The following is a 27,146-nucleotide window of genomic DNA, read 5'->3' on the forward strand; positions in this document are numbered from 1 at the left end:
TTGGATCCGGGGGCGAGGCCGAGCTCACCGGCCAGAGGCGGTGGCCGAGCCTCGCCTAGCCAAGGCGAGGTCGGCCCTTGTCGGCCGGTCGCCGGCCTTAGCATGGCCGGCAATTGGCCAAAAGAAGATTAAAAAAAAAAAAAAATTAAAAAATTAAAAGAAACAAAAAAATATAAATTTACCAAACGTGTTTCTATTTATTTTTTATTTCGGAACAATTTTACCAAACGTGTCTTTCTGGGTCAAAATTTGTTTTCCTCCTAACAAAAATATTTTTTTCTATTTCTATTTCCTTTAATAATTTTTTAACGTGCGTTACTAAACGCGCCCTCTCTGTTTATTTTTTCCTTATTTTTTAGCCTGAAGGATGTAATTACTAATGACAAATGGCGAGGGCTAGGTGGCACCCGTTCATTGGTCCTCTTATCGTGCACCTGTACACTCGACCACACCATTCCCTTTTCTTTTTCCCATTTTGCCCTCGAACTTCCCTCACTCGCCGACGCACGAACTGACCAGAAACCGAGTCAATTACGAAGAGCAAAGAGGTTAGAGAATAGAGACGAGCGCCGCCGGGATTCGCCTTCGGCCGGCGAGGGGGCCGCCGGCTGCGGGGCGGCGAGCGGCGAGCGGCGGCGGCGGCGGCGTGCTGGATTGTAGATGGGAGAGAGAGAAGGAGATTTTGCGATCGGGCGAGGATCGTCCGATGGGAAAACGAGCCATAGGAAGTCACCAAAACGACGTCGTCGTTTTGGGACGAAACCTGAGAAACTTCCACGTGTCTCGGAGCCGCCCCCAGTCGCAAAAGTGTTAGAACCTCGCCTCGAGCTTCCGCACAGTTCCCACACCTCTCGGCGGCGGCGGCGATCGGCTACCGGCGGCGACCGCGAAGCCACGTCATCACTCCGATCGACCGGCTTCTCCCTCTCTCCCTCTCTGCGTGCTTCTCCGATCAGTTCGAGGTCATTTTCTTCCCAAACGGTTCGTCATTTTGCCAGGTCTTTTTTTTTTGGGTGGATAGGCAAGCTTTTGATTCATGCGAGTGGCCTTTCGTATTCCAGATGATGATGGTCCTGCTTCCCTTTCTGATTTTCAGGATAGATTTGGGGAGGAAGAACGAGAAAATGTCTAGGTTTCGAGCGTTGTGGCAGGCCTCTCTAAATGCTACGAAGAGAGGTACTTACATGTTCTTCGTATTCGTCGAAAACTTCCTCAGATTTGTTGATGCAGTACCTAAGGCCTTATTTCATTCCTCGGTGGTGTGTTTTGCATACGAAGCTTATCAATTTTTTTTTTTTTTTTTTTTACCTTGGCCGTGAGTGTTGTTTCCTGCTAACAATTGCGTTTTGCAATGAAATATTGTTTCGTTAAGATTGATGGGTGACTGGCGGTATCATGTTCCGGTCCTGTCTCATTCAAATTTAGCATTTTGGGGGCATTTCTTTGGTAAGGGAGAGGCCATGGATAGTGCTTGAGGGTTAACTTCCTCTTTAAAGAGACATGAGGACACAGATGCGGGCTCATTTCCAAGGCAGGGTCAAATTGGCGGCTTTGGTAAATTCATTTTTGCAATGGGTTGGAACATGTCAAAATGATTCTTTATTCGGTTTCATTTTCTATTAGTCTGTCAGTCGAAAAAATTTCATCAGCTGTAGCCCTGAAGGCATCCAATTCTAGTGATATGATTTTTCGGCTGGCTGGTATTTAGCATTTCCTTTGTATTTAGCTTTTCATGATGAGAGAGTTTATTGTTATGTGCTAGACTTCTCGAGTAAGTATTCATGGAATGCCCATAAAGAGCCTTTCTTAGCCAGAGTCCCTTGCTGGATGATATTGTTCAAACTTGGATTTTGGAACTTCCATCCAGCATTATGGTGGATTCCTCTCTTCTTTGATTGTATAAAAAACACCATCAAATTGCCGTAATCGAAGTTCTTGCAAAGTAAATCTACTTTGTGATTAACTGCAGCATTTATTATTCCATCAGCAGCATAGCGGTGGTTGCTGAAAAAGGAGTTGATGCGATTACCTTTGTAGTGTTTCTCTCTTCGCATGACTTGAAAAATGTCCTTTCGAAAAAAAATCTGCTTCCCTGATCATAAAATGGGTTTTTCGATTCGTCTGTGGCTTTTTGGCATGTTTTAATTGTCTATCTGCTTGAAGAGAACTTGATCTTTTGATTTTTTGCATTTGTTATGTACTCTCATGTTCAGTATCATTGTCTGAAGTCTTAACCGTATACTTTCTACTCCAAAATGGTTATAAACTACTTTTCTAGAAAATAAAAGAGATTGACACTTACGTAATTTATAACTACACTCTCTACCTTTGGTAATTGTTGTGTTGATCTTCTTATATGTGCAGCTCTCACATGGAATGTTGAAGACTTGATACCTCCAAGCGAGAAAAGTATATTTAATTTCAACTCAAAGGAAGAGTTGAAAAGGTGGCATCTCTACTCGGATTCTGAATATGGGGGTATGCATGTGTTTTAGATAATATTCGGTTGGTGGATCAGACAGTTTACCAAACAGATGAAAAGAAATGAGGTTAAACGGGAAATAAATGACCAGTATTTTGCACACCCAGAGTATATTGATACAATTTTGTCTTTGTCTAAATGGAAAGACCACATTTCCATCATATTGCACTGCCAAATGGTGATATGACCTTTCATCTCATTGGTAACATCTTTGCCACTATTGTGAGTTTTCAGGGCTTTCGTCTGCCTCCTTGGAGATTAATGATGCTGGGAATGGACTAAAGGGTATTGCTTAGTCATTATTCCTATAGTGACTATATCGGCATAATGACTTGTGATGGTTTTGAGTTCTGAACACTCAATAGCTTCTGTGTTTCTTGCATAGGAATATTTTCTGGCCACCTCTCACTGGATCTTGCGGAGGATTCCAAATGGAATATCAAAAGGGGTGGCTTTTGTGGAATGCGGTCCAAGAAGGTTAGTGATTTTTGCACGTTCTTGCAGGATATTGCTCATTGCTGACACTAAGAAGTTCTTTTCCGTGTCTTACTGAGTGTTTCCTTTATTCTTCCCAGCATCAGTATTTAGTTAGTTTCCTTGTTCATTTTTCCCCCCTTCTGCAGTTTGATGGCTTCATTGATTTGGATGCATATGATACCATAGCTCTAAAGCTTAAAGGAGATGGTAGATGCTACATATCCACTGTAAGTATCTATCCATATTTCAGCTTTTATAAGAGAGGTAGTCCTCAGGTTTCCCCTTTATCTTGAACATTTTAGCTGGTGTACAACTTGCTTTTCTGATATTGTTGACCTCTGATCTAGATCTACACGGAGAATTGGGTGAACTCACCTGGACAGCCGGAAGATAATTCATGGCAGGCTTTTGTCTTTGTGCCAAAAGACAATTGGTATATTGCAAAGGCAAGTCTTGTCCTTGTTAGTGCAGTGGTTAGCAAGTCGAGCTTCAGTAGCGTATTAGAAGCTGGACTCATTTAGACCTCTATTCTCGGATACTTTTTTCCATCAAGCCTGTTATATTGGTCCTCCCTGTGGTTTAATTTTTCCGTCATTCATTTCATGTTGGTCCTTTCTGAGTTCAAATTGTCGCAGCAAACTGATGGTGATCTCTTTTCTATTCACCATCAATGGCATCTCATCGATGAGCATTTGATCTCAAATGGGTTGGTCCTTATGCATGATTTTGCTGCAAAAGATATTTTTAGGCTTTATTACTTTGGTTGAAACTTGAAGTGGCAAGTAAAAGAGGACAGGATGCATATATATATGTGTGTGTATTGGCTCTGATGCGTGAAAGCTATTTTGAATCTGTGGATTTTATGGCCTTTTCAGATTCCTCTTGCCCGATATTTGCCAACGTGGAGAGGGAATGTCATAGACGCAAGTTTGGAAATGAATCCATCTCGAATCCTTGGCATGTCACTGTCTGTTAATGCAGAAGGTGGAATGCCCGGTGCAAAATCTGGGCCCGGTGATTTCAGAGTCGAACTTGAATGGATCAAGGCGCTGAGGACAGAATGAGCATCTGTACATCACGTTGGCGGGAATTAAGTCCATTTTCCTAGAGCTTCGGTCGAGCTTCATGGTGTAGTTTTGTAATCTTTGCTAGAATTTACTATTTAGCGATTCAAAATTTTGTACCTTCCCAATAGTGTGTTCTTGAGAGGCTTTGGATACTGCGCAAAGGCTCAGTCTTTCTTTTTGCACCAGCACACCATGTTTTCCTGTACGTTGAGTTAAGCTGGAGTGAGTGCCAAAGAACCTCTTCCAAGGCCCAATGGTGCATAACACAGATAATTCCTTGATGTTTTTGCTTGTTAGTTATTAAATATATATATATATATATATATATCATGTTACTATATGCATCATCCTCTATTGAACGGATCCAGAAAGGAAGTGGGTTTGATCTACTCGTGACTTTCAATATCAGCATCGAGAGCTTATAATGAAAAGTCGTTATAGTGCCTAGTGCCAGATTGACCAGTTTTTTGGCCTGTAAGATTGCCTGAACGGAGCGACCGAATATTCCATACACCCGGTATATGCCAGCCAATGTCATCTCAACCATAAGATGGTACGAGCCTACACCATTAAACCACATGGATCATTCGTGTGCTCGTATTGAAACTCAGGCGTGCTGTAGCGTTTAGTTGGTGGAACTTGGCATTCAAGCCAGCTACAGCCCGGGTATGCTTGCGGCAGACCTCTACGTGGTCCTTGGGTAGCCTCGAATTTAATCGGTTAGCATCCAAACCACCACCTCCTTTGTAGGAGACCTGCTGTTACCCCAGCAGCTGTGGACCTCTCGCTCCTCTCACTATTGTTTCTCCTGTGAGAGGCGGGATACGGGACCCCACTTTGGGGACTCTCACCTCAGGGAGGTTTTCCCTCCAGTGGGGGCTTCTCCTTAGCTGTTTAAGGACCTGCTCAGGTCCATTACCAGGTTCTTATGTGTTTTCCGGGAGCCTGAATTTTGCTCCCAACCTTCAATTATTTCTCCCCAAGGGAGGGCATACCCGGATTTGGCCCCCGGGCCCGCGAGTTGTACGGGGGGCACGGCATTACCCAGTCGCGTGGGGCCTTGCTATCAGGGTTGTCCCCCCCGGAGCGCTGCAATTTAAGGTCTTACCGAGGACCCATCTCAACCATAAGATGGTACGAGCCTACACCATTAAACCACATGAGTCATTCGTGTGCTCGTATTATTTTGAAGTGAGCTTACATATGCACTGATGCGTACGATATGGGAAAGAATAATTTAGAATTTGTCCAATCCAAGGAGGAGGACTGCACGCGGGGGGCTCTCGTCTTCCCTCTTGACGATCCACAGGGTCCATTCCATTGATGTCACCTCTCCGGTCAAATTAGAGTACAGGACCATTGAATTGAAACTTCCAGCTAGAGCCAGCCGGGCCTCAGCGTGCGCACAGCGACCCACCCACCAAAACGAAAGGAAGACCAAATCGCAGGAGATGACAAAGCAGCATTCAGCTGGGTCGTGGCAAATCAATCTAATCAATCAAATCAATCAAATCAAAAACCCTCAAAAGAAAAATTTCCAAATCGGAGGAAGGCCTTGCCCCGTCAACCCCCCCTCCGTTGCCCCTCCCACTAGCCTCTTTACACGCCCCCTCCAGGGTTTCATCCCCTCGTGCCCAAGTTGACGCGGCCGCCGCCGCTTCGCAAGTTGCCGTCCATACGCAAGTTGGGGTGGGGTGGGGTGGTTCCAGGAAAGATCGCTTTCGGTTTCGAGACGCCTCGCGGGCTATATAGGTCGGCACATGCACAGCTGCGCTCTGGCGCGAACTCGACCGACACGCGACCGACACACATCGATCCCGCGCATAACGCATTAAAAATCGGACGTGTTTCACGTGAGGCCTAACATGCGACGACCACCATCGCGCTGCATAGATCGCAGACGGACCCGCGAGCGAATTAAATTAAGCTATATCTATATCTATATATGCATTTATGCATATAAAGCATTAAAATCGGAGCTTTATGGAGGGGCATCTGTAGGTGACGTGGACGAACCACTTCCAAACGAACACGCACTGAAAACTATCTCTCGCCGGAGGGCCTGCACTTGGACGGTGCTGCACCAGCCCCAAAGTTCATGCACGCCGCCTATTTAATTTCTCTCTAGCGTCTCCTCCCACGACGGTTCCAGAACGCAGGGGCATTCGTCCTTTTAAATAAAGCCCCGGATGCTTCTCGCTCAATCATCCATCCCTATCCCCCCTCCCCGCCCCCAAACCAAATCGCACATAGAAAAATCCCACATCTGATGCCGATCTGAATCCCTAAACGAAAGAAAAATCGGAGAACAGTCGTGGTGACATGTCCTCGAGTAGTAGTGCAGCTGCATGGCTGATTAAGATGGTGCTGAAATTTGCGGGGAGAATTGCCGAATTTAGCGGCGAAGTTAGGGATTTCGGGGTGCGATATTTTTGCACGTTCAAGTTTTTAGATATGGTTTGGGGGTCCGTTCGGCCTAACACCCAAAAGGGTTTCCTTGGCTTGAAGGATGGTGGTAGGACGTTCTTTGGTCCCCCCACTGTCCGCTGGCTTCTTTTATTTTAGGGGGGTCACTTTTCTCCTTTTTCGAGCAAATGAAGAGGCAAAATGTGGCCAAAAGCTTTGATTTTGAGAAAGCTTTGGGCACGTGATCTTGGGAAAATCCCAACGCGAGATTGACTCCAATTCACGTGGCCTTGTGTTTTTTCCTTTTTTAAAATGATTTTTTTGTTTTTGGGTTGGCCTTTGGACCACTTGAGGGAGTTCTGGTCCAGAAACGTCAAACTGCTGCTGCACTTTGCACCAGTAGTCACATTTGGTGGCTATTACTACTAGCAGCTTTTTGCAACAGGGACTAGGCCAAATTGCAATTTCTTGATTTTACATTTCGACCCTCCATTTTCGGACAAAATAACCCAATGAGGACAAGCTGGAGATGGGCTAGACAGTTGAGAATCAAAAGCAAAGATTTGGTCTTTTGCAACTTGTGGATTTACTCTCAAAAAAAGGAAGAAGAAATCCAATCACCAACATAAAAAGGAAAGATCGAAATAAAATGGCCCGCCTATCGGGCAACTCCTTAAATTTTAATTTGATCTCTTTTCTCTAGATAAAATCAAAATCCAAGATAGTAGTCAATCACAAAGGTCGGTGGTGACTGGTGAGAAGTGAATCATGGGATGTCATTTGATAAAATGTTGTGTTTAAACGTGGGATGGAGAACAAAATGCATCCATATACGAACGAGGATGTGATCGGAATAGAAATCGTATCTTAGCTATTTAATGAAATCTTCCAATCAAATTTGGGGACAACATGTAAATATGGAAATGGTGAGAAGAAATCATGCAGGTCATTAAGGTGGGGCCGAAAGACATGATATAAATTAATGTTGCTAGTTCCTTAAAAAGTAAAAAGTTGGGGCACCTACAAGAGAGAAAGCAAGATGAGGAATGATTGTGGCAATAGGGCCAATCAAATTGATGCATTGACTACGACCATACTAGACCAGTAGTCACCGAGCAACAAAAAGTCATATGACAAAAATGTCAGATTAATATATTTATGTCGCATTTATCTTAAATTAATTTTCGTGTCTTAAAATATTCCATAGTAATATATTCTTTCCATATGTTCCCAAAATTTCATAAAAAAATTCCCAAATCAGTAATCCCACAATAAATTTCTTGAAATATTAGGGTGAAATGAGGGATTTAAACAAGATTTTCGAAAGGTGAGGGAACTCTTAGGGCAAAATTAGCATATTTTGGCAGAATTCTCCATCCTAGTTCATTATCTTTAGATCTGGCCCTCCCAATATGACGGTATTTTCCATTTATATTAATTTTTCACATCGGATCCACGTAACGGGCTGATCATTCAAATTGTTTTCTACCTATGTTTTCACGTAAGTGATTCCAGAGAGATATTAGACGGAAGTTATCGGAGGATAAATTTGTCACAAATTACAAATTTTCTAACTTGGAATATTTTGTGACACATGGCGCAATCATGCCAATTTAAAAGAAAAATTATAATGCATAAAATAATTTTAAATAAATAGGAAATGAGTGTAATAATTTCATATCAGATCGTGAAAACCAAACAGTCTTGGCTGTTATGATCATTGAGTTGTGAGAAAATAATAATCAATTTCGAGTTCATTACTTTGAGGTCACTAGAATTAAAAATTTCATCAAAATCTTCATCGATCTCGCATAGTATGCTTTGCAATATTTTTGGTCCAAAAGACATTCCATGCTGCTCTGCAGCTGCACAACACAAAAGTATCAGCAGCATGGCCAGAGACAACGAAATTTATATTAGTTAATTGACCACATTATCTGTTCATCCTCTTAAATAAAATTATCCCAAAAGGGCAACTATTGAAAAGATTGGGCCAATGAGGGATCTGATTTGTGAGGCCACTTATCACGTGTGAGGAATAATCTATCTTCATCTTAAATTTGTAACATTTTAGAGTTTTTTTTTTTTTTTAACATTTTAGAGTTGAGTGCAACCGTTTTTCCATAATTCTAGAAGTTAGTGTCATTTTCCAGGAAGTGCAATTTTGGGAAACAACACTTTTGGCACCGAAAAGTTAGCCAAAGAAAATGGATGGATCTCGTTTGTTTCGTAGAAATAATAATTTGAAAAATACTTTCTTGAAAATAATTGCATTCATCACTGATGGAAATAAATGAACGAAAAAAAAATTACTATATAAATTGTCATTGATATTAAAAATATTTTTCATTAATTAATTATTTTAAGTAATATAAGTAATTATTTTTGTCAACTAAATCATTTTAGATGAAACAAACGGAACCTAAGAAAATAGTCGTCTACATACGTAGTTGTAATCCAGGCCAAATCTCTTCGTTCTTCGTCCCTTCCTCTGGATGCTGGTCGAGGTTTGCTGGGCTATTTTAGTAGTTGTGCCTTTTGCGGTGTGTCCTTTGAACTGTTGTTAGCTTGGTTGTCTTCTTGCTGTTGCCTTGTGGCTCTTCTTCGGCTCCCTTCCACTCTCTATGCTTGTAGCATTTAGAGCGTAAGTTTTTTTGGTGCCGATCTTGTAAAGTTGACCTCAGCTATTTATATATTTTTACCATTACCGAAAAAAAAATAATCCAGGCCAAATCTGAAAAAGATAACCCACCTTTACAAATGATTCAAAAAGCCTAAAGGAAACGAAAATACCCACTATTAAGTTTTCTATTTAGGGATGCCGATGTGACACCATGATGCCGAAATTACACTTCGTACACATTAGGAAAATTCAAAGACACTGTTTCTCTAAAATATCGCTGTTTCTGATTCCTTTTAATTAGGACTAATTTTTTTTTTGAACGAGTAATTAGGACTAATTGACTTGCGTGTATTTAGATAGATCACTACTACAACTCTTTCCTTTATTAAACACACATCACAATTGGTCACATCATGCGCCACGTCTCCTTGCTTGGAGGGAAAATTTCAATGTGAGTACTTTCATTATAAGTAAAAGTACAAGGATAATTTGTGTCATTTGAAATGTCCATGATAATTTATATAAATTTAATTATTTAAAAATTCAAATTTATTATATAATAGTTAATTTAGTTTTGAAATTTTAAATTTAATCAATTTAATATTAAACCTTTTAATAATTTATCAATTTAGTTACTATGGTCAATTTTGATAAAAAAATCGTTGACGCCAATGATTTTTTTGAGGTTTTTTTTAACTTTTTCCTTTTTCCCTATTTCCTCTGCTGTCCATTGGACCTAGACCATGCCCTCGTGTGTAATGGCAATTGATGAAGGGAAAAATGAAAAAAGGAACAAGGGGAAAATTTAACAAAATTTGAAAAAATCGCCATTTAGGATGGCTAACATTGATTGAATCACTACATCAACATTTCCTATCAAAATTGGCCAAAATAACCAAATCAACAAATTTTGAAAAGATTTATAACTTAAGTAGTCAAGTTGAAAAAATAAAGGCTTAATTGACCATTGTACAAGAGGCTTACCGCTTTTTAAATAAATTTCCCTTTTATTCCACACACAAAAGTTTAGATGATTTTTGGGATTTGGGTGAAAAAATTGTACATTTTTTTTTTGGTCAGAAAAAAAAATTGTTTTTGAAAATTATGGTTTTGTAGAGGTGGCGGATCTCTCTTGGAGCTCGACCGTTTCGTTAAGATGTTTGTCTAGGTGCTTCTTCAAGTAAGCGGATGATTATGCAGCACGTATCGTGCAAATGGCTTCTCTCACCATTGGGAAGGTCCAAGATTTCGAGCATCTTCCAAACACCGGATCTTCATATAAAAAAAAAAAAACACTTTTTGGAATTTATTGCGAATTGAGATAAATGTATTAAAAGTCCTAAAATTTATTACGATAATGCAATTAAAATTGAAAACTTTTAAAAAGTGTCATCAAATACTATAACTTATTAATTCCTAAAAAAATTCAAAGGTATAATTGAGCCTTAAAATTTATTAATTTGATATAATCAAGTTTTAAAACTCATTAGTATTTTTTATTTGTCAAGTTGGATGGATTTATTAAAAATGACTTGACTCAATTACATTATCTCGATGAGTTTTTAAAACTTTCAATCCGCCTATCCCCTATGAAATTGAAAACCAGAAATGTCGTCCATAAAAATCAAGATATTTTAGGAAGCCATAAGAAGAAATGGATAAAAAGTCTAGCCCCGAGAGGAGCCAGCAATCGATTTTATTATCCATCAGATAGCGACCAACAGTCCCTCCGGTAGGGCCCGGGTCTGTCCGCGAGGAGCGAAGATGCCCGGGGACGGGCCCGGGGACCGCCCCCACTCCCACCGCGGGGTCGGGTCCAGCCGTGTCGGGTCGGCACGGCTCGGCGGCCGTTGCCAGAAACGGAGAACCGGGCAGCCGTGCTAAAAAAATTTCCTCCAAAAAAAAAAAAAAAAAAAAGGAAGAGGAAATTTCCCACAGCTGGCCCAGCAACCTTTTGCCCCTCCAACAAATGAAAAAAAGAAGCCTCGCAAGCAGAGGAGAGAGAGAGAGAGAGAGAGGGGGGGCTTGTGGGTGGGGCCCGGGGCTTCGCGACTTGCCCTGTTGCCGTCAAATCTTTTTTGACAGGACACGCAGAGAGACAGAACCTTCTGGAGAAGAGAGAGAGGGACATCATCATCGGATGATGACGATGCCAAAAATAAAATATCTGCCCTCGCCACTCGATCTCAGCCCTCCATCTCGGATCCCCCGCACCAAAAGCCATCTTATCTCCCCCCACACACAAATTCACCTAAAATTTCGACCCCCAAAAAAAAATAATTTTTACCTAAAATCGTTTTAATCATTTATAACAACACCACGACATTATTTTATAATTTATTTATTTGTTTATTAAAAAAGAAATTCGGCAACTTGGCTAGGGGGAGAAAGGCATTCCGCATTGACGCGGCCACTGTCTCTTTTTCACACCAACGGCAAAAATTCGTATAAATTGGCCCCCTCTCTAGAGCCTTCTTTGAGCCCCTCGTCCTCCGTCGGAGCCTGATCTTCCGCCGCCGCCGCCGCCGGCCCCTTCTTCTTTTTCTGCCCGATTTTCACTTCCGGGTCATCCTGTCTTTCGCTTTTCTTTTTCTCCAGGAGACAATGCTAGAGCCTGGAGTATTCTTGCGTGATCCTCTCGCGGTTTCGCCTTCGAACTCGGCCGCCCGGTTCCCTCGTACGGACATGGGTTCGAGTTGAATTCGTCGACGTAACAACAAAGTCGTGAGCTTGTGGTCATTCGGGCCTCGGTGGATTCGCAAAGGACGGCCCTTCTTCTCTTCTTCTCTCTCTTTCTTGTTCTTGAATTTTTCTTGGGTTTGGGTTGAGGAGAAGAGGAAGCGAGGGCCGGGGTAGATCGAAGTTTTGAGAGAATCGATGGCGAGCGGAGGAGAAGAGAAGAAGGAGACGAAGGACTTGTACGCGGTTCTGGGGCTGAACAAGGAATGCACGGCTTCGGAGCTGAAGGACGCTTATAAGAGACTCGCGCTGGTTAGAATCCGCGACCATCTTTTCGTTCTGTTCTTCTTTCCACCTAAATGGGTTCTTCTAATGATAACTTAACATGCGAAAAACAAGATCCTGGAATTCTCAAATATCATTCTTCTTCATCGTTTCGTTCCAATGAAGAAGCCGACTATGGCAGAACAGAGACATCCCTCGAACCGTTTTCCCAGTTGAATTATTGCTGTCTAATAATTTATTGCTTGAACAAAGGGAGAAACTTTTTGGGGGAATTTGATTTCGAACTTCGAAAGTGAACGAAAGATTTGGGGGCCAAAACAAAACAAGCTCATGGTTTTTTATCTTGGGTTGGTTGTCAGAGGTGGCACCCAGATCGATGTTCAGCTTCGGGAAGCTCCAGGTCCGTGGAAGAGTCCAAGAAGAAGTTCCAGGCTATTCAGCAAGCCTATTCGGGTAGACAACCCTTTATCTTTAGTTGTCCATTCATGATTTCTCACGCTCTTCGCGCTTTACAATACGAATTGGGATTTGAGGAGATGAGGAGTTTCCCTTATCTTTTCTGGGTTCTTGGTGGAACAGTGTTATCTGACGCGGACCAGAGGCTCTTGTACGACGTGGGAGTCTACAACGACGACGATGACGACGAAAACCTCGTAAGCTGCCCCCACTCCTGTGCTCTGCGGCCTACTCTTTTTCCCTTCTCCGTGCACCTTCACGTCTTATCGTCACGAGCCTGATCGGTTCTCTCTCTCTTTCTCACCTTCAACGTCCCGTCCCGTCCCGTCCTTTTTTGACTTTTTCGCAATTGGTGCCTGCGGTGGGCCCTGTACTGTTTGTTTTGGGACTCCATGTGCGCACCGAAGGGAGAAAATATTGGCTGGGGCGTCCCTCCCGAGTTTTTCGGTAATTTACTGGGGACTGAATCTCTCGCGCCTGCGGAGTAAGTTCTCCAGAAGCTTGCATTGTGATTGACCGAGTGCATTTTGAATGTGGCCTCGTGGCAGGGGATGGGCGAGTTCTTGAGCGAGATGGCCGTCATGATGAGCCAAACCCAGTCCGGCGTAAGTTCTCCGTGAATCTTGAAATGGTCAGAGCGGTGTGCTTAGCGACGCTGGGTCTGATTCGAGTGACACGAATGCGTGCAGGAAAATGGGGAGGAGACGTTGGAAGAACTTCAGGACCTGTTCCACGAAATGTTTCAGGCCGACATCGAGGCGTTCGCTTCCGACTCCCACGCTATGGCCCCCAACGGGTGCTCGACTTCGTCCTCGTCTTCGTACATCTCTTGCCGTGCGAGGTCCGGCTCGAGTAACAAGCGGAGCGCATCGGAGATCACCAAAATCAAGGCGGAGGGCTCGGCCGGCTTCGATGCCCACTTCGAGAACTTTTGTTTTGGGGTGAGTTCTCTTGCTCGCATTCTTGCGCCCTTCACCGTGCAAATCTCAAGGCGCTTTGCTTGAGCATGATTGGATAATGCTAATCGACTCGGTAGTACTAGTGCATCGATTAGTGTCAATGTTTCGAGAGAGTTTAGCTTAATGTCATTAGACTAGATGGCCCGTGTGCTAATTTCAGCAGTTAAGCTGATGTTCTGTTTCATTTCTTGAACTGTATCGCCAAGGCATGCGTTTAGGATTACGATTTCGCTTGAGGGGCAAACCGAAGGTTAGATTCATCATGAGTCATTGCAAGAAGAGAGTAAGTCCTCTTACTTGGTAATCTGCTGTGTCTTTTGATGATTTTCTCTGCTTTCTCTTTTGCATTTGCAAAGGCGAAATGGCTGTAGATTTACATTACACGATCAGTAAGGTGTCTGTTAACGTTCGCATTGATGTTAGCATACGGTTTTTTAATCTCTTCAATCCACATATGAAAAAGAATGTTGCGGTGAGGTGTACCTCGCCTCGCCCTAGTCAAAACAGACGCGGTTCCTTCTTGGGCTGATGATTTTAATTGGGTGCAATGAAGACAGATGGAGCAGCAGGAAGATCTCAGGATAGGAAAGGGGGTCGCAGGAGGAATTGCCGCAGCAACCAGCGGCAGTAGGGGAAGGCAGGGCAAGAAAAGGAAGGTCTCATCCAGCGACATCTCGTCGAAGGACTTCTACGCTGTCTCTGCCGAATGACAGTGGTGCCGGTTTGAGTTAGCCAATCGTTTGTCCAGAAATTCCAGGCCAGCTTTCAGCACGTCGAACGTGAAGTTCGGAGTGTCCAGGCGGCTGCGATTGAATTTTCGATCCGTGGTGGGGCTGGAAAGGAGTTAATTTTTGTGTACGATCCATTTGAGACCCGCGTCGAGAGGGAGGAACGTCTTTAGAATGGCGTTAAGTCATTCTCGACGTGCTCTGTAATCCTTGTGATTGTGACTGTTCTCCTGATCAGTGGTATTGGATTAGTAGCTTTCTTGCCACCGAGATGTTCCACTTCCAGGAAGATCTTCGCTTCTTCCCTGAAGTAGCATCACCTTGAGTACTTACATTTCGCGACCTGATTTATGATACCATCGGAGTGAATCAACGGGTCTACGGGTCTAAGGATAGAAGAGCATAACCTAGATTATATTAGTAACATGGTAATTCTTTGAATTATATGTGGAAGGTTTCAAGATATTTTAGGGATAAAGATCTATTGCAGGGTCCAATATGATCTGAAAAGTACTAAAAAGAAGAAGAAAGATATCAATATGCTTGCTTGCATTTAGCCAAAGAAAGGAAAATATGTAAATGCTTAAAAATGGATAATTTAAAAATATTTTTCTGTATCACTTAAAATAATAAATTATACGGAAATGTTTTCATTAATAATAAAAAATTATATTTAAATATTTTTATGGGTAGATATATTTATTTGAATTTTATTTGTTTTTTGCGAAATGTATGTATTTTAAAATTTAAGGTGGGTTATAAATTACAAAGGCATATTATGATGCTGAAAGACATGTCAGGAGTATTAAAGCGATCTCCTTTTGTCGCCGGTTGATTTAAGACTTGGTCTGATAGAACGAGCCTTTCAAACTTGGGAGTGGGTCCTCAAGCTCGATAAAAATTAAAAGAAAACGTTCAATTCAATCGCATTTAGGCTCGACTTTGGAGGTGCTCGTGAAGACCACACTTCGATTATAGAAGTCATTTAATCCAGCCTCCCTTTCTAGTTTAAAGGAGGATGTGCACTCAAAGTCCCCACTTCCACAGCTCCCCATGCAAGTTGCTATGGAAATATTGAAGTAGGTAGGGACCATGGCATCTCTGACTTTCAATCCATGACCTCCCTACACCATCAATTATGGGCAACTAGAGCTTCATTTTGCAGGATGCACAACTTGCATCAATTGGTGCCTATTCATTGTCAATTCTTCTGGTGCGGCGAGCAATTTCAACTCTCGACGTGCATTCTTCGTTCGAAACCCGACTTAGCACAATATTTCAGGTCTGGCGTGTGTATCATTTCAACACCAAGACATCATGAAGTAAGGACTGTTGCTAGTCTTGTACGATTGAAGGTAAGAGTGAACCTTCGAACGAAAGGAGTAGAGTGCAAGTATTAGAGCTGTGCTGCCAGAGAAGGAAGCAAAATCAATGCAATTGTCAATCAGAATCTTCACTTCAACTCCCGCTCTCATAAGCTCATTAATAGCATAGAATCGGTTCCTTGTAAATAAATAGTACCAGCTGCTCTTATTTTACAATAGTAAGGACGGTTGCTTCTATTATTGACTAAAAGGACACAAGATTCATGTTTGAACATTTCTTAGGATAGTCCCTAGAGGAAGTACAGACATGTATGTTCTTCAACTATTGGATAGGTGCGAGATTGGGCAGTTGGCAATCACATTAAAGATCGGTCAGGTGCTCTGAACGAAGAAAAGCAATTCTCATAATTTTTAAATCTAGAGAGATCAATTAAAGCTCCCATATCCATTAGGAATCGGGTCGAAATCAAGAAATATATCATATCCCATGATTGAAGGGTCAATGGTCAATGCCATTAATTAAACACATTTGAAAATGAAGTGTATAGAATATTGATTTCGCCAGCGTAAAAATTGGACCTTTAGACTAGGTCTCAAACACCACCAAATGACCCCAATTTTACTTCAAGGGCAAGAGCTATGCCATTAGAAAACACCAGTTGCTAATTATATAAGCATGAGACTTTGTTGAAAGGGAAAAAAGCCTAAGTGGGCAAGTCGCCTGATCTAGGCTAGGCTGCTTTATTCCTTGAGAAATATCTAATAAAGAAATCCACCGATTAAAGCAGGAAAACGAAAGACTCAACATTGAGATTTGATCGTATTATAAAATTCTCACGAGGATAATGCATTCGCTGCAAGTTGATGTCAGAAAATATGCCCTGGAAAATGCATTGGGATTTGGTTAAAACGTGTGTGGAAATCATGATGTCGTGTGATGAACAGAGACAGAAAGATTACAGATCTTTCTCTGATTTTTCTGTATCAGGCTGTCGCTTTTTTACCAGGAAAAACGCCTCTCTCTCTCTCTCTCTCTCTCTCTCTCTCAGTGAACACAGATTGTGACTGTGCTGAAAGTGGACGAAATTATTAGGCTCAAGAAAACGACGTGGAATATCGAGCTTATATACCACCGGCCGTGGTGACTCCGCTGGGTAGACTTCAGGTTTCCAACGAGGAGGTCTGGAGTTCGAAGCCCCTTCAACGCAAGTTGAAGGTAGGCTGGTGGATTGTGGCGTGGCGTCTTAAGTGGGTTGCCGGGGGTGGTGGGTCCTCCCGCGCACGCCCAGGTTTACCCTCTCCTGCCCGGCCGTGCGGGAGGTTCTGGGTCATAAAAAAAGAATATCGAGCTTATATCGAGGACAATCTTTTCTATGTTAAAATTATCATTAGGGTTGTCAAGTGGATGAATTAAATTTAAAATGATCATATTTATACGTAGCACAAATTTAGTCATATATACCTGCCTCAATCTGCACTTGATTCATGTTACTAACTTATAAAAACCCATATCTATGTAGCTAATTCACTTTAAGCTCTTCATATGTTATATGGATGTAATCATTATTGTAACTATAACAAGCGTATGTTGTATGGATATAATCATTATTGTAACTATAACAAGGTAAATCCGACAAAAAAAAACTATAAGATGTTAAAGAATTGATTTTTAATATCATATAGAATTTCCATTTTTTTTTTTATTGAGCACAATGACGAATAAGAGGAAATTATTACTTTGTAATGAATTTATAAATTCATAGCAACAAATAAAGTTGAGGAATTGAAATTTTAATTAAATTGAAGTAAAATATCCAAAAAGATGATATCATCATAGATTGCAATCATCAAAACTAAGATTAGATTGTTACATAAAAATTAGTGGTGTGCAAGAGGAACCATCCAAATTGGGAACTGCTCGAATCGGACTGGACTGATCGGGCTTACGAGCTATTCCCGAAGAGGGTGGTCAGTTCCTGGTTCTCGTTCTTGGAATTGGTGGCTGGTCGATTTAATTCACCGGGAATCGGACCGACCGAACCGGACCAGCTAATAATAAAAAAAAAACCAAGAAAAAACCCTTTGCCCTTTTTACTTTTTAGGTTTTGCTTTCCCCTCCTTATGCTTTTACCTTTCCTTTTTAGTTTTCGCTTTATGCTTTATCTTCCTTTTCCGATGAACACAAGCTGAGAAGAAGCCAAGAACCCATTGAAAAAATCAAAGCTTGAGACTGTAAGTTGAGCATCGCAAGTTTTGAAATTTAGGAGAGCTTTTTCACATTTTTTTGGTCTTCAAACAACAAATTACCGGTTCCACAGATTGGACCGGACCGAATCGGTTTTCGATTCTAGGACCGGGCCGGTTCGGTTCCCTATCCTATAATTTTGGAACTAGTTCTTCCGGTCTGATTCTTGGTTCCACCTCAGAATCGGACCGGATGGGAACCAATCCGTTCTAGTAAAAATAACAATGCCAAATGTAACAAAAAAAAAAAAGTCCTCTTAATTATTCAATAACTAATAGATGAAATTTACAAGATTAATAAAAATAAAAAACCATGACAAAAAATAAGCTAACTTGATATCTTTAATAAGGATGAAGTGGGCTCATCAAGGCTTCGTTGAGTTTAAAAGTAAAATGTGAATCTATTTAACACCAATATTTTTTAGGTTTTGCTATTCTAAACCCATTTATAATATACTTATTGAATATAGTTAACTCATATGATGATTTAACCCATAATATAGGGGTTAAGAAATTGATTTATGACCTATTTTGACATGTCTAGTTACCATGAATAAGGTGCACTTGAGTTTGCACCTACCTATGTGATGATCCAAGTGTTGCACATAGAAAGACATTGTAATTGTTGAAGATGCGCATTAGAAACTTGACGCCTTTACCTTCATCTAGGGAGATTGCCAAGGAAAAGCCCATGTCAGAGCCCATCAACATATCTAGATGGACTAAACTTCAATTAAAAAACTTAAATCAATGAGTCATGAGTCAATTATAATATATTAATTATCCCCCATGTGTGAGCTCAACATTAGTTTCGCTCCTCTTTGATTCGGCTCAACTATCCTTCTACATCAAGATATCTCAATTTGAATGTTCAACACTCGCCTTTATCCTTGGTCTCTTTCTCCATATCAAACCTTGAAGGTTGCAATTGGGATCGTATTGGTCACGAAATTCATTTCTTGAGATATTCATCGAACCCCAAACACACATTGGAGTGGACCACTAATCAATTATCAACTCTTGTACCATTTATATGGAGCCTCGATAGAAACTTGATACCTTCCCTTGGGAAAATTGTCAAGAAAGAACCTAAATCAAAACTCATCAATAGATCTAGTTAAACATACCTTCACTCAAAATATTTAATTAATAAGTTATGAGCCAATCATAATATGTTAACTATACCACGACACAATAGACCAATTTTCTAATGGGGATATTTAACACAACTCACACGTACATCTTTATAGTAATTTTACTTTTATTTGGAGAAAAACCAAAAGGAGTCTATGTTCCGTTTGTTTACTCCTTTTGTTTTGGGGAAAATAAACAATTTGGAAACAATTTTCCTAACTTTAATCATTATTAGCTCTTACAAAAACGAGTCAATGCAAAATGTTTCCAACAAAATTTCATGCGAAAACATTTTCTTTGATAATGAGAAAAATTTACTTTACCTCTATTCCTAAGAGATGTGAATGAATAAAATTAGGAAAATATTTTTCCAATCGTTGATTTTATGCAAAACCACTAGAGCCTAATTATTAGGTTTTTGGTCGGAGTGATGATGGATAAAATTATGAATAACCAACTAAACGTTGTCCTTGGGTCATGTATCTAGCTCATCACTGAAAAATATGTTGTGCATAATTAGCCAATTCTTACCGTTATAAATGTAGAAGCATCATTAAAGTGAGGTTGCGCACTTGGGAATTATGCATTACTTATGATCCGTTTATTCAAAAGAAAACTTTTCTTTTTTTTTTAAGAACTTGTTTTCCGACTTTCCTTTTTTAGAATGATGGAAACCAATCGATTTATGGAAAACATTTTTCATGAATTGAAAATAACAAGATGAGATTAGAGGAAAACAACTTTATCTTGTAATGAGGAGAAAATAACTTTCCCTAAGTCACAAAACAAATGAAAATTAACTATTTTCCTTGAAATTAATTTTCATGGAAAATATTTTCATTTATCATGAAATTTTCAGTCAAACAAATGGACTCTTGACGTTCGTGATAAGAATTTTGACCACTCTTTTATCAATCTAGAAGGGGCTGTTTAAGCTTGGAAATATTTAAGGTGAATTCGGCATTAGATGCACAACTTCTGTATCTGGTCATGGGCCCATGGTTTTCTGGGTCAATTTCAGTGTTCCGATTGGCCCAAGGAGCGGAAGGCCTTTGCCAAATAGGGAGCCCAATAAGGGGCAAATTCTATGTAAACCCCGGTGGATTAGAATTAGCATATGTCACGGCAGTGATCTCATTTAGGTCCCTACAATTTGATGTATATACTAACGTGTACATACATATATGTCGATATCGCATGATATTGTCTTACCATTCTAAGTCGTCGTTATAGTTGATGTGGATCGGTTGATTATCGATCGGTGCCATATACCCACCGGCATATCCAAAAGAGTATACTTCACGTGTGGCCGCTAAACTTAGGTGGTATGGTCAACTAGATGTCATGTCAAATCAATTTGGTCTTCATGTCAGTACTCTACAGGAAAATTGTCAAAATCTTTCGAGGTGGAAGAAAGTTCAATTATTTGCTGATTGAAATCGAAATTTGATGACTCGATTGTAAATTCCAAGCACGTGCGAAATCCTCCCACTTTCTAGTCGTTAAAAGGTAGTCTAAATACCCTTAAGATAAAAGAGAGAAAAAAAAAAAAAAAAAGGGCTTGGGCAGTATTCGTGGAGATTGAAATTCCATTAATTGGGCTCACGTGGGGTACTTATATAAATATATTATCATAAATATTTTTATTAAAATCTCCAAATTATTGTCATGTATTGCTCACGAGGTCTGAGCATAGCATTTTTAACCCACAAAGCCATCGATCCATCGATCCTCGCCAATGAGGAGAATTATGAAGATCGAATGTAATGAAATTACAAGTTCTTTTAACGAGTAACATTTTTGCAATATATCGAAATGGTAATTTCTAAATAGCAAAATCAATATCTACACTGACCGAAGAGAGAAATAATAATACCTAAGAAGAAGAAGAAGACTTGACCCAAAAAGAAGAAGAAGAATAAGAAGAAGGAGAAGAAGATTTTTAAAATTATTTAGTATTTTTTATTGGCATTTTGATTCGATAAGCGTGGCATGCGAATATAGCTTATAGCATGCTAGAAAACGCATGATAACATCACCGACGACATTCTTAATACAAAGTCAGATTCGAGGTGAGGATGCTCCAATTAATGCCGGTCATCACATTCATCGATGTGACATTTGGCAAATTGCCTTGATCTCAATATCAAAAAGCTCTTCTCACAATATAAAATAAAATAAACAAAAAGCTGATCGAATATCTGCGGAACAAAAGACGCCCACTTAGTTTATATGGCTATGAGAAGGAATGGAGGAAAATAGACATCTGCTTCCGCTTTTATTAAGTAGACCCCTGCATGCTTCCATAAATCCAACTATTATTTCGTGAAAATTTCATTATGACTCCCTAGCATTTTCGGCCCGAGCAAAGGCGAACCCTTAAAAAAAAAAAAATTGGGAGTTGAATTGGACCAACATGCGTGAGAACCCGTCCGACAGAAGTATGGGCAATAGAATGGATATAGATCTTTGGATCGACGTTGCTCGTACGGGATCAACATATTATTTCAATGCCATTTTTTATATTCGTGTAATAATTTATAAGGGTTAATACCACAAAAATATGAAATTGATATCTTCATCACAAATTTATCTAAAATTAATAAATTTATCATTTATTTGTTTTTATTATTTTTTAAATAATAAACCAAGTATTTATTTAATAATTTACATATAAAATCTCACATACGTTAAATTGAAATAATATCATGAAAAATAATAAACCGATACACTTACGATAAATTTATAGTAAACTTCTAAATTAATATACTCGTTAATTTTCACGTTTCATATAACTCAGTAATTTGATGAAAAAATTAAACATGAATTAATGAGGAGTAAATTGGTTACAAATATATTAATTTGAATTTTTAATGATAAAAAAATGAATTTATGATAAATTCGCCACCTCGGAATTTTTCGTGGTGTTGACCCAATTTCTTAATATAATAGCGCCCACTCACAATCCGCCACGTGGCGGGATTCGTTCAACGGGATCCGGTATTGGCTCTTGGAGGAAAGAAAACCGACCGCTGAGGGATCGCTGTCACGTGACGGGGAGGTGTGGCGCGCGCAGTTGCGGTAGGTGGAGGTAAAACGATCTGCAGACAAAACGACAAAACCACCCCACTCCAATTCTTATCTTATCCGATGACGTGTACGGAGTTACTACAAATCCCCGGGCCCCACCTCGCATTTTCCGGACGGTCTCCTCGGCTCCCGGCTCTGCGGCTCCGGCTCGCCGCGAGCCGCGCACTCGGCTTCCCCGTCGCCGTCGCCGTCGCCTTTTTGCCACCTGCCACCACTAGCCGCAAGCCAAGCCGGCGCGCGAGCCGCGATAGCGACCGTTCATCGAACCCACCTCTTTCTCTTTCTCTTTCTCTCTGTCCCACCCTTATATAATACTTCTCTCTTTCCTTCAGAGAATCTCTTTCTCCGTTGGCTGCTTCTTCTTCTTCTTCTTTGGCCCCCGTTTCTCCGTTAACAGTCGCGCAGGCGAAAGTGAGTGAGTGGGTCAGTGACAGATCGGCGAGCGAGCGAGCGATGGGTCTGCTTCACAATCTCTGGGACGAGACGGTCGCGGGCCCCGCGCCCGAGGCCGGTCTCGAGGAGCTCCCGGAGCACCGCTCCGCCGCCGCGGCCGGGCGGTCGGCCGCGGCGGCGGCGGCGGCGGCGGTTCTTCCCCGAGGCGCCGGCCTCGTCAGTCGAAGGATCACCTTCGTCAGGACCGGGACGCTGGGCGGGGCGGTCGGCTGGGATTCGGTTCCGGAGACTCCGCCACGTCCTGTAGTGACCCGGGAACTGCCCCATCTCGTATGTCCCGTTGACCCTATTTTTTCTTTCCCTTCTTTTGCCGTTTTCGCTTCTTGCCCTTCGGCAAGGTCGTGTCGCATGAAGAAGAAACCGCAGAAATGGTGGAAAAATGGGCGATTTTTATTTATTTATTATTATTTTTTTAAATTTTGTTCGCTTTTCTCCTTTATTCGGCTTCGATGCGATGTTTCAACGAACGGGTCTGCTTATTCAACTGTTTAAAAGCGCGAGCTTTCTTGAGAAGACAACGCAACCTGATTTTTTCTTCTCAATTATTGCACACCGCGAAGAAGAAAGCGCAGAAATGCTGAAAAAGGGCAATTTTTTATTATTTTATTATTTTCTTTGCACTTTCCTCTTTTATTCGGGTTCGATTCGACGTTTCACGTAACGGGCTGCTTATTCAATTGTTAAAAAGCGGAATCTTTCTCGAGAACGCAACGCATTTGGACTTTTTCTTCACAATTATTGAAGTTTCCCATCTTGTCTGAAAATGAAATGGCTCGGATGATGGGTTCTTTCGTTTCAAGTTTTGCTCTGTGTTTGCGTGTCTAGATGTGCCATTGATCAAGAAGAAAACTTGACCCCCCTCGGATCGTTTGTCTTCAATTTGGAAGCTCTGTTTAGTGCTTATGGCGTCAGAGATCATCCAAGACGAAGGCTCTGTTATAATTACAACATAGTATAGTAACGCATGAAACCGAGTGAGCTTACAAGGTTGGACTTACTTCTGCATTTGTCTTCAGGCACTTGAGCCAAAGTGGATTCAATTTTTCCTACCCATTTTCTACTATGTAATAATCATGGAGTATGATATATTAGGAGCCTTACCTAGCATGGCAATGCGCATCGCCGACGAATGAAACGGGGGTTTTTGCGTGCTGCTATTTTGCTGTAGCCAAAACCTCAGAATATTGTGACTAAATGCTGTGTTTTTCTGGTTTTGAATGCAGCCGGTACGCAGCAGGGGATTTCAGAAGTTCACGAGGAGAAAATCCTCTGAAGCATTACAGAAGGCAGAGCCTAGAAGTCCTACGGCTTTCGATTGGTGAGTAACTGTCTAGTGTTCATGACCTGCATATTGAACATTCATGTTCCTGCAGAGTAGGAATGATGAGTTTTGCATGATTTTATCAAGAATATGCCTGGGCGATTGTAGCATGAATCGATCTGATCCCCAAGTCACCATTCACAGACGGGACAGGCCTATCTTTGATAATTTCTAGTTTAGGTTTTGTCCATCGGAGTAATTCAAACATGTTTAGTCGTTCATGGTTATGGCATGCGAGAACTTTCTGATTTTTCTAGGCTGCAGACTCAGTTCTTTTTTCAGGATTTCCTGTACTGCTTATTTCACGGAAGTTTTTGCCTCTCTCCCATGTAGTTGCGCTGATCTATGAACGCTAATCCATTGCAGGATCTTGATCAGCGCTTTGGATCGTTGATGGATGGAAGCGTGGGTTGATCTTCATTCAAGAACGCCCTATGGACATCTATCTACTAGAAGATGTCCGTTAACGCCGGAAACATGGAATGAAATGAGCTCAGAGTCTGAAGCAACCCAATCCCCATCAACGTTTTTGAGATAGCCGCATTTTTGGTCGTTATCTTTTCTTTCAGCTGCGCCCTTTTCGCCTCTGGATCTCCTGTACATAGGGCTGTCCGTTTTTGAAGATTTTTGTCTTTTGTTTTCGGGTTCTGTAAATGCTTCAACTCCGAATGCTCCTCTAATGTTATTAAGTGGTCTGTCTAAGTTTGTATTTCTGGCTTCATATCCTACTGTTTGCCTATGGTTACTGTTCGAAAGGTCTTATTCTGCCTCAGTTTCTTGTTTTAAGCCTCATGATATCCTCCTAAGAAAATCCCAAACAAATTGCATACGAGTGTCGAAGTAATCGTCTTCATTATTCGACTAAGTACTAATATGAAAAAGGATGAATACAATGATCGTGTCTTCAAAGTGGTCTAGCAATAACACAAAACTAAGGCAGAATTCAGATTATTGTAAGGACATTGAAATCGGGAACTTCTGAAAATGCGGCGAAATTTTTTTTCCTCTTGATCTTCAGCAGACTCTTCATGGCTGGCTAGCTAATGTCGGGGGTACTGGCGTAGCCAACTTCGGCTTATGCTGAGGCTGTCTTCACCTTCTCGATCAGATCGGCAGCATCCTGAACGGTTGCAATATTCTCGGCTCCTCCTTCGCCGATTGACACTCCAAACTTCTCTTCCAATGCCATCATGATTTCAACCTGTGAAAAAGTAATATGACAATCAAGAACCAACCCAATAGCCACATTTAGGAAGGAAACAGTCATTTCATGAACTGGGAAGCTGGAGCATACAGTGTCAAGAGAATCAGCTCCCAAGTCTATAAACTTGGTCTCAGGGGCTACGGTGCTTTCGTCGATCGAGAGCTGCTTTGCGATGATGCTCTGGACGGTTTTCAGAGTCTCCGGCTGGGCCTGCACATAGCATTGGATCATCAGACCATCGGCTACCGCAACTCGTATTCCGGATGAAGTCCAGATTCTGGTTTTGTTTTCAGGACTAGAATGTAGAGGGGAGGGAAAATCTTACACCACAGCATGTGATTGTGGTCTTGGAGTAACTTGGTGCAACTGGCGACACTCTTCTCGCTGCCTTGGTGATTCGGATCCTCGGCACGAGTCTTAGTCTGCCACCCTGCAATTAAAGATCATAAACATGTTTATTCTTGCGATGAACCGGCCCTTAGTACTCGTCATTGTCAGCACTGTTGCCCCTCCGTCTGATAAGACGCTCAATACAAAGGCATGGTACTTTATTTCACTAATCCTACTACACATCTGTTCTGTCACATTGTTTTTCTAACAAGAACCATAAAGCATGAATTAAGACTGAAAACATGCAACAGGATTGCACGCACAATGGCCGAGAGGCTGCCGAGTTGGCAAGAGTTGCTTCTGGCCTTGGGAGCGCAGCAAAAGGTGGCCACTGGAGACGGAGAAGCCGAGAGAAACGCAGTGGCCATGGTTCCTCGGCTAAGAGTGGAAGATAAGCTGATGATTAAATTCACACAAAGCTCTCAATAAAGCAGACGCAGAGCTTTCACTTAGGCTTCAACACAATATATAATGTTGTTCTTGGGTCTCTCCAAATGGCTCAAATCAGGGTTGCGATGATTACTATGATTTTACACAGGCTTTTTGATTGTTTTTCCCATGGCATTGGGCGGTTGGTACCATGCGTTGTGTCCTTTGTGCGCATTAATATCCAACACAACTCGCCAAACTGTCACAGCTTGCGAATAATTTCTTAGTATTGAAGAGCTGGCATCATTTTCCCATTGGTTGTGGCTGAAACTGCACATATACACATAAATCAGAAAAGAATAGGATGGAATCGATGAAATGATAATTGCATGACTAAAATAACCATTGCATGCAACGATTTTTCATATGGTGGTACTCATTTCCGATGCCATGTACGAAAAAAACTAAGGAAAATTTCAAATAAGGACCCAAAGTGCAATTATTTTCTCAAAAGAAGACCTGAAGTGAATTTTGTCTCAAATGATGACACTTTGGGTCATCATTTTCTCAAAAAAAGACCTGAAGTGAAGTTTGTCTCAAGAAAGGACCCAAAGTAGTTATTTAATCTCAAAGAAGGACTTCACTCGTCGGGGTCGGTCGGTAAATAGATGCATCTTCAATATATATTCTGGTGGCCTGATTAGGGTATTTTCGTCCATTTTTTTTATTTTCATTTTGGTTGCCTTATTCATCATTTTCTTCGTCCCCTGTTCACTTCTTCTTGCCCAGATCAAGAATATTGGACTTGGGAAAGGCCTTGTTCACGAGTCAGTCAACCGTCAGGTAAGGGTCGGCGAGGGCTTGACGCCCATCGCCCGGTGAGCGAGGGCTCGACGCCCATTGCTGATAGTAAGCAAGGGCCATCGAGCCCTTGCTAGCCATGGGGTAGGGGGGCGTCCAAATCGAGGCCCTACAAGAAAGTCTTCGGGGGCAAAAGGGGTAGCCGAAGAAGTCGTCGATCTAGGAGCGGTGGTGGGAGGAAGGGATGAAGAAAGTGACGTAGGCATCCCAATTGTGTCGATCTAGAAGCGGTGGTGGGAGGAAGGGATGAAGAAAGTGACGTAGGCATCCCAATCGTAGTCCTAGTAGAAGACGAGGTTGTTGATGGAGCAGGCGGGGCGGAGGTGGGGAGGTCGCCCCTCACGGCCATTAGTGAGGTCACCCCTCGCCGGCCCGGGCGAGGGCTCGCCCACCTCATCGGCCACGCGATAAGGGCCAACGAGGCTTGCAAGCCCTCACCCACGGCCAGGCGAGGGCTCGACGGCCCTTGCTAGCCACAACCGAGGCCACCCTCGCCGGATTCGCGAGGGTAAGCTTGCAAGCCCTCGCCCACGGCCAGCAAGGGCTTGGTGGCCCTTGCCTATTGTCGACGATGGGCATCCAACTCTCGCCGA

General features: G+C 41.7%; 4 protein-coding genes across 8 annotated transcripts; 3 read left to right on the forward strand and 1 right to left on the reverse strand.

The window, feature by feature from the left end:
• The first annotated feature begins 526 nt into the window (after nt 1-526).
• Nucleotides 527-4,331, forward strand: LOC104422907 (probable complex I intermediate-associated protein 30). 3 transcript variants are annotated; one of them, XM_010035367.3, is made up of 8 exons: nt 527-998; nt 1,097-1,176; nt 2,365-2,478; nt 2,717-2,767; nt 2,868-2,959; nt 3,106-3,186; nt 3,307-3,405; nt 3,835-4,331. In XM_010035367.3, exons 1-8 carry the CDS (start codon nt 661-663, stop codon nt 4,021-4,023), a joined length of 1,044 nt encoding a protein of 347 aa, XP_010033669.2. In that variant the 5' UTR covers nt 527-660; the 3' UTR covers nt 4,024-4,331. The 3 variants fall into 3 exon arrangements, with proteins under 3 accessions (XP_010033669.2, XP_010033670.2, XP_010033668.2); XM_010035368.3 differs by having other exon boundaries at nt 527-962; XM_010035366.3 differs by having other exon boundaries at nt 845-981.
• Nucleotides 4,332-11,471: 7,140 nt separating this feature from the next.
• On the forward strand, nt 11,472-14,428 carry LOC104422908 (chaperone protein DnaJ). 3 transcript variants are annotated; one of them, XM_018863811.2, is made up of 6 exons: nt 11,472-12,046; nt 12,379-12,472; nt 12,599-12,672; nt 13,024-13,080; nt 13,165-13,416; nt 13,641-13,678. In XM_018863811.2, exons 1-6 carry the CDS (start codon nt 11,933-11,935, stop codon nt 13,650-13,652), a joined length of 603 nt encoding a protein of 200 aa, XP_018719356.2. In that variant the 5' UTR covers nt 11,472-11,932; the 3' UTR covers nt 13,653-13,678. The 3 variants fall into 3 exon arrangements, with proteins under 3 accessions (XP_018719356.2, XP_010033673.2, XP_010033672.2); XM_010035371.3 differs by lacking the exon at nt 13,641-13,678 and adding an exon at nt 13,988-14,428 and having other exon boundaries at nt 11,473-12,046; XM_010035370.3 differs by lacking the exon at nt 13,641-13,678 and adding an exon at nt 13,992-14,428 and having other exon boundaries at nt 11,473-12,046.
• A 7,850-nt stretch (nt 14,429-22,278) lies between these two features.
• On the forward strand, nt 22,279-24,501 carry LOC104422910 (dormancy-associated protein homolog 3). Its single transcript, XM_010035372.3, has 3 exons — nt 22,279-22,678; nt 23,632-23,726; nt 24,096-24,501. Exons 1-3 carry the CDS (start codon nt 22,409-22,411, stop codon nt 24,121-24,123), a joined length of 393 nt encoding a protein of 130 aa, XP_010033674.2. The 5' UTR covers nt 22,279-22,408; the 3' UTR covers nt 24,124-24,501.
• Nucleotides 24,502-24,602: 101 nt separating this feature from the next.
• On the reverse strand, nt 24,603-25,422 carry LOC120288972 (acyl carrier protein 1, chloroplastic-like). Its single transcript, XM_039303327.1, has 2 exons — nt 25,024-25,422; nt 24,603-24,930 (listed from the first exon to the last, which is right to left on the reverse strand). Exons 1-2 carry the CDS (start codon nt 25,162-25,164, stop codon nt 24,805-24,807), a joined length of 267 nt encoding a protein of 88 aa, XP_039159261.1. The 5' UTR covers nt 25,165-25,422; the 3' UTR covers nt 24,603-24,804.
• Nucleotides 25,423-27,146: the final 1,724 nt, after the last annotated feature.

Source organism: Eucalyptus grandis, chromosome 10, assembly GCF_016545825.1.
Source record: "Eucalyptus grandis isolate ANBG69807.140 chromosome 10, ASM1654582v1, whole genome shotgun sequence".
Lineage (NCBI taxonomy): Eukaryota > Viridiplantae > Streptophyta > Magnoliopsida > Myrtales > Myrtaceae > Eucalyptus > Eucalyptus grandis.